Genomic DNA, 7,201 nt, shown 5'->3' with positions numbered 1-7,201 from the left:
GGCTACAAAAAACTAACAGCTTCAACTAGTCGCTTCTCCCAAAAGTTGCTTCTGGGCTGGTGAGATGGCTCAAGGGATAAAAGCACTTGCCACACAAACCTGATGACCTGCTGAATTTGAATCCCAGCACTCATAACTCACAACTTGGAAGTTGTGTCCTGACTGTCACAGATACCTCTTGGAGTCTCATTAATCAAAGAGAAGCTCAAGGACAGTTTTATTAGAATTTTAAAGAAAAGCCTAAGTGTAGGCCAGACATAAACTTCAAGGCCGGCCCAGAGGAGGACATGGGCAGAAAGAAGAGGAGGGTGTGTGTGTGTGTGTGTGTATGCCATTTAAACTAGCATGGAGGTCAGACATATCATAGACATAGACAAATAGCCACACTGTGGGAAGGGAGGCTTATTCAAATGGTGAGGGGAAAGTCCAAAGTGTTAAGGAAAGCAGTCTAGAAAAAGAGATAAGGGAGAAAAGGGAAAGTTAGGACTTTCGGAATGATTCAAAAATAACAGAGGCCAGGTAGCACCTTTACTCCCAGTAGGCAGGAGGCGGAAGCCCGCAGGTATCTGTGAGTTCAAGGCCAGCCTGGTCTGCAGGAAGAGTTCTAGGACAGCCCCCAAAGCTACAAAGAAACAAAACAGAAACAAAAACCCCAGAAATAACAGAGAAGTGTACACTCTGCGCTGCGTGCCTGCCTGCAGCACCGCAGCCCTTGCAGCCCTTGCAGCCCTTGCAGCCCTTGCAGCCCTTGCAGCCCTTGCAGCCCTTGCAGCCGTAGTCTACAGCACTAGGAGTGAGGCTGTGGAGAGGAACAGTAGAGAAAGTCTTTAAAGTACTAATTACTCTCCTTATCTCTTTAGCACGGCTTTGAGTGAGCCCACCTCCTAGGGGTAGGCCCTGGGCCATCGGGAGTGTTAGCTAAATACCCAGGCCAGAGATTCGTTCTCTCTCCCTCTCTTCTTTCATATATTATTAGATTTATTCATTTTATATTACATGTGAGTTTTTTTTTCCCCTGAATATAGGTAGGTATACCACATATATTGTGCTTAGTGCCTTCGAAGGTCAGAGGCGGCATTGGAATCCCGGGACTGCAATTGTGGATGGCTGTGAGCCACCCTGTGGGTGCTGGGAATCAAATCTGGATCCTCTGGAAGAGTAGTATGTGCTCTTAACAACTGAGCCATCTTTCCAGCCCCTCTATTCTCTTGGCCAGAATTTTTTTTTTTTTACTCTAACAACATGTGCACCAGGCACATATGCTCCTACTGTATCATACATGTGCAAACACACACACACACGATACCACCACAATACCAATAACATTTAAAATGAGATGTCTCAGGGAGTAAAGGCACTCACAACCAAACCTGAGTTCTACCCAAGAGACCAAGAGGCTGGGAGGGGAACGCAAACTCCCATAGTTGTTCCCTGACCTACATATATCAGAGACATATGCAGCAGCCACACACATACAAATTAATTAATTAAAATATTTTTAAAAATGTTGCTTGGCGGCGGTGGCACACACCTTTAATCCCAGCAGAGGCAGAGGCAGAGGCAGGAGGATCTCTGTGAGTTGGAGGCCAGCCTGGTCTACAGCACTAGTTCCAGGATAGGTTTCAAAACTACAGAGAAACCCTGTCTCGTAAAACCAAACAAAACCAAAAAAATGTTTAAGTAGTTCCTCCTAAAGTTCTCTTTGGAGTGGCAGGAAGGCTAATGTACTGAGCCTCCCTGAATCAGACACTGGGCCAGGGTGTGACATTTACAACCTAACCATCTGTAGAGGAGGGCTCCAAAAAGTTAAATGACTTGCCCAGGGTCACAGAGACAGGCAGTGGAAACCTCAGGATTCAGCCATCCATTAGGTTTGGCTCTGGAGATGCAGCCTCGTTTGTTAACTCCAGGGGAAAACTTCACTTGTAGATGTCTATGGATATTTTTTCTGTTTCCTGCTCCAAATTCCACTTCTTTCATAACTTTGGAGATACCTGGCCCCAGCTAGGGCTGAGGAGAAGGCTAGTGGCTAAGAGGACTCCATGTTCTTCCAGAGGATGAGAGCTTCCACACACACATACCCATCCGTGAAAATAATTAAGACAAACAAAGGTTTCCAGACTCTTCGGAAGAGAAAACGTCTCCTCTGTACTCCCCGTACAGTGAGGTGACAGTTCCAGCAGTTGCTCTAAGGCCTTGGAGCAGCCCTTGACCTTTTATTCACACCAGTACGCTGTCCACCAACCAGGCCAACATCTATCACCTCTGCCGTAAACTCCACTAGCCTTTCTGGACTCTTGCCCACCTTCACCCCACAGTCCATTCTTCACCCATGTATTTTAAGAGGTTCTAGGACCCCTGCAGATACCTGAATCCATAGATGCTCAGGTCACTGATATAATTAATACACTGGCGGATCGGTGATGGCACATGTCTTTAATCCCAGCACTCGGGAGGCAGAGGCGGGTGAGTTTGAGGCCAGCCTGGTCTACAAGAGCTAGTTCCAGGACAGGCTCCAAAGCTACAGAGAAATCCTGTCTCAAAAAAAAAAACCAATAACAACAACAACAACTATACACTGCTTGCATAACCACCTCCAAATTTATCTTTCTGTTTACTTATTTCTTTGGCTTTTTGAGACGGAATTGTTCTTTGTATAGCCCTGGCTGTTGCTCTGTAGACCTGGCTGGTCTCAAACTCAGAGATCCACCTGCCTCTGTCTCCCAAGAGCTGGGATTAAAGACGTGAACCACGACAACCAGCAATTTCTTTCTTTCTTTCTTTCTTTCTTTCTTTCTTTCTTTCTTTCTTTCTTTTTTTTTCAAGACAGGGTTTCTCCTTAGCTTTTTGGTTCCTGGAACTAGCTCTTGTAGACCAGGCTGGCCTTGAACTCACAGAGATCCACCNCTCTTCTCCTTCCCAGGTATCATCTCTGAAGGAGCTGATGGCCAGGGTCGTGCAGCGACTCTGTGAGCGCGGCGAGAGAAACGTGCTGGCTTTTGGCTTCTCGCTGCTTGGCGGGACCCAAGGCGGGGCCCCCTTGGCCTTCACAACCAGCGTGCGAAGCTACTTTCCCAACTTGGTGACTGACAACCTGCGTGTGAGTCGTGCATGGATGCTTCTGCTGAGCCGAGTGGGGGACGACCTGCTGGTCTGCCTTCTGACCCGCTGTGCGCTCTACCTGCTGGTGCCCCCGACCTGTGCCTACCAGGTTTGCGGCTCACCCCTGTACCAAATAGATAACCCCGCAGATACCTGGCCCTCTGTGCCCCCCAGATACAGGCCCACACGACCCGAGGGCAGAAATTTTACCCATCTTGGATCCACACACCCGGTCAGGAACAGCTGTTACCAGGACGCATGGAAACCCTTGGCCTTGCCATCTCGAGGCCTGAAGAGGAGTCTGAGCATCACAGATAGAAGTGTGCCTTCATCCAAGAAGGCCAGGTGCAATCTGGCCCTGAGATGGGAGAAGGGACCCGACAAGCAGGCCGTTCCAACCCCATCAGACAAAACACGGGTGTCAAAGCCTGCCCAGTTCCCCGCAGTGCCTACTGGCAGAGCTACCAAGGGAAATTTGTCTTCCAGAGGAAAGGCACCTGGCCTGAGTCTCTCTGGATCAGTGTTCTGTGAGAACAAGTGCAGTTCCACAGACCTGCAGTCACCTCTATGCCAAAATGCCTTTGAGCCCCAACCTTTTACTGAGACCAAACGCTTCCTCTACTCCAGGGGAGGTGGCCGAGAGAAGCTGAACCCCTCATTTCTACTCAACAACCTCCAGTCTAGCTTGAGTGGAGCCAGGAGACTGGTGGAGATCATCTTTCTAGGCTCCAGGCCTCAAACATCAGGACCACTACGCTGGACACGCCGCCTGCCGAGGGGCTACTGGCAGATGCGGCCCCTATTCCAGCAGCTGCTTGTGAACCATGCAAGGTGCTCATGTGTCAGACTCCTCAGGTCACATTGTAGGTTTCGGACAGCAGCCCACCAGGGGGCAGGTGCCTTGAACACCAGCCCACCGCACCTCATTAATTTGCTCCGCCTACACAGCAGTCCCTGGCAGGTATATGGTTTTCTGCGGGCCTGCATCCGAAAGCTGGTGCCTTCAGGTCTCTGGGCTACGAGGCACAACAAGCGCCGCTTCTTGAAGAACGTGAAGCAGTTCATCTCCTTGGGGAAGTATGGCAAACTCTTGCTGCAGGAGCTGATGTGGAAAATGAAAGTGGAGGACTGCCCCTGGCTTCGCAGCAATCCAGGAAACAACTGCATCCCTGCCGCAGAGCACCGTTTGAGGGAAAGGATCCTGGCTGCGTTCCTATTCTGGCTGATGGACAATACGTGGTAGAGCTACTCAGGTCATTCTTTTACGTCACAGAAACTACATTCCAGAAGAACCAGCTCTTCTTCTACCGTAAGAGTGTGTGGAGCAAACTGCAGAGCATTGGAGTGAGGCAGCACCTCCAGAGTGCAGCTGCAGGAGCTGTCACAAGAGGAGGTCAGGCAATACCAGGAGGCCTGGCCGGTCACACCCATATACAGACTGCGTTTCATCCCCAAGACCAGTGGTCTCCGGTCCATTGTGAACATGGGTTACAGCATGGGCCCCAGAGCCCTTGACAAAGAGAAACAGGCCCAGGATTTCGTCCACTGTCTCAAGATGCTATTCAGCGTGCTCAACTATGAACGGACAAAGCATCCTAACCTCCTGGGGGCTTCTGTCCTGGGCCTGAATGACATCTACAGGACCTGGCGGACCTTCGTGCTGCGCACGCGCACTCTGGGCTGGGCACCCAGGATGTACTTTGTTAAGGCAGATGTGACAGGAGCATTTGATGCCATTCCCCAGGACAAGCTCATGGAGGTTGTCGCCAATATGATCAGACACCCAGAGAACATGTACTGTGTCTGCCAGTATGCAGTGGTTCAAAGAGATCGCCAAGGCCATAAGTCCTTCAGGAGCAAGGTCCCCACCATGTCTGACTTCCAGCCGTACATGGACGAGTTGGTGACACATCTTCAGGAGTCCGATGCCAGCACACTGAGGAACTCGGTTGTCATTGAGCAGGTCCTCAGGCTTCCCACTGGTGGGCCACACCTGAACTTCTCTGAATGAGACCAGCCGCAACCTGTTCGACTTCTTCCAGCACTTTGTGCGTAACAGCATCATGAAGATTGGCGGCAGGTGCTATGTCCAATGCCAGGGCATCCCCCCCAGGGCTCCAGCCTGTCCACCCTGCTCTTCAGCCTGTGTTTCAGAGACATGGAGAACAAGCTTTTTGCGGAGGTGCAGCAGGACGGGCTGCTTTTACGCTTGCTTTATGGATGACTTTCTATTGGTGACACCCCACCTGGACAAGGCAAAAGCCTTCCTCAGGGCCCTGGTCCACGGCATTCCTGAGTATGGCTGCACCATAAACTTACAGAAGACAATGGTGAACTTCCCCATAGAGACTGGTACCCTGGACGGTGCAGCTCCACACCAGCAGCCTGCTTGCTGCCTGTTTCCCTGGTGTGGCTTACTGCTGGACACTCAGACTCTGGAGGTGTTGTGTGACTACACCAGTTACGCCCAGACCTCAGTTAAGGCCAGCCACACCTTCCAGCGCACCTTCCAGCCCTGGAGGAACGTGCGGCACAAGCTCTTAGCTATTTTGTGGCTGAAGTGTCACAGTCTGTTTTTAGACTTGCAGGTGAACAGCCTGCAGACCGTCTGCATCAATGTTTACAAGATCTTCCTGCTGCAGGCCTACAGGTTCCATGCATGCATTCTTCAGCTTCCCTTTGACCAGCACGTTAGGAAGAACCCCGCATTCTTTCTGGGCATCATCGCCAGCTCAGCATCCTGCTGCTACTCTATCCTGAAGGTCAAGAATGCAGGAGTGACACTAGGGGCCAAGGGAGCCTCTGGCTTATTTCCTCTTGAAGCTGCACGTTGGCTCTGCTACCAAGCCTTCCTGATCAAGCTGGCTGGTCATTCTGCTGTCTACAAGTGTCTCGTGGGACCTCTCAGGGCCGCCCAGAAACAGCTGTGCTTGAAGCTCCCTGTGGCAACAATGGCTATCCTCAAGGCTGCAGCTGACCCAGCCCTAAGCACAGACTTTGAGGCCATTTTGGACTAAGTCCACTTCCTTCAGCTGGATGAACATGGGCACTTTAGCCTCTCCTTTCATGGATTCACCTCACAAGAGGGACTGGTCTGTTGTGTAGGAGTAGTCACTGTTGGTTCCCGGCCACTTAGCCCCTAAATGAGCACGTAGAGACTGTATTGATTAAATCACTACTTGACCCATTAAAAATAAATAAATAAATAAATTTTTTTTTGTTTTTTCTTGGGGGGTTTTTCAAGACAGGGTTTCTCTGTAGCTTTGGTTCCTGTCCTGGAACTAGCTCTTGTAGACCAGGTTGGCCTTGAACTCCCAGACACCTGCTTGCCTCTGCCTCCCGAGTGCTGGGATTAAAGGCGTGCTCCACTGCCATCTGGCATAAATAAATAAATAAATAAATAAACAAACAAACAAACAAATAAAATAAACACAGTCTGGGCCGGCAGTGGTGGCCCTTGCCTTTAATTCCAACACTTGGGAGGTGAGGCAGAGGCCGGTGGATCTCTGTGAGTTCAAGGCCAGCCTGGTCTACAAGAGCTAGTTCCAGACCAAGACCCACATTGGAGCACCAGACTGGAATCTCAAGGTCCAAATCAGGAGCAGGAGGAGAGAGAGCACAAGCAAGGAACCCAGGACCCCGAGGGGTGCACCCACACACTGAGACAATGGGGATGTTCTATCGGGCACTCACCAAGGCCAGCTGGCCTGGGTCTGAAAAAGTCTGGGATAAAACCGGTCTCCCTGAACATAGTGGACAATGAGGACTACTGAGACCTCAAGAACAATGGCAATGGTTTTTTTTGTTTTGTTTTGTTTTTTCGAGACGGGGTTTCTCTGTGGCTTTGGAGCCTGTCCTGGAACTAGCTCTTGTAGACCAGGCTGGTCTCAAACTCACAGAGATCGGGCCTGCCTCTGCCTCCCGAGTGCTGGGATTAAAGGCCTGCGCCACCACTGCCCGGCCGGCAATGGGTTTTTGATCCTACTGCACGTATTGGCTTTGTGGGAGCCTAGGCAGTTTGGATGCTCACCTTACTAGACCTGGATGGAGGTGGGCGGTCCTTGGACTTCCCACAGGGCAGGGAACCCTGATTGCTCTT

The 7,201-nt window shown here is 50.7% G+C and overlaps 1 protein-coding gene across 1 annotated transcript; it reads left to right on the top strand.

Moving 5' to 3' along the window:
- Positions 1-345: 345 nt before the first annotated feature.
- LOC126501204 (telomerase reverse transcriptase-like) lies at positions 346-6,274 on the top strand. The gene is given in 7 exon segments (XM_050141751.1): positions 346-351; positions 2,924-4,331; positions 4,334-4,460; positions 4,462-5,070; positions 5,102-5,207; positions 5,210-5,314; positions 5,316-6,274. Coding segments are annotated over 7 exon segments (3,165 nt in total). The 3' UTR covers positions 6,120-6,274.
- Positions 6,275-7,201: the final 927 nt, after the last annotated feature.

This window comes from Alexandromys fortis, unplaced genomic scaffold (assembly GCF_014885135.2).
Source record: "Alexandromys fortis isolate MF-2015 unplaced genomic scaffold, M_Fortis_MF-2015_v1.1 scaffold_44, whole genome shotgun sequence".
In the NCBI taxonomy this organism is placed as follows: domain Eukaryota; kingdom Metazoa; phylum Chordata; class Mammalia; order Rodentia; family Cricetidae; genus Alexandromys; species Alexandromys fortis.
This window is presented reverse-complemented; position numbering and strand designations above follow the sequence as displayed.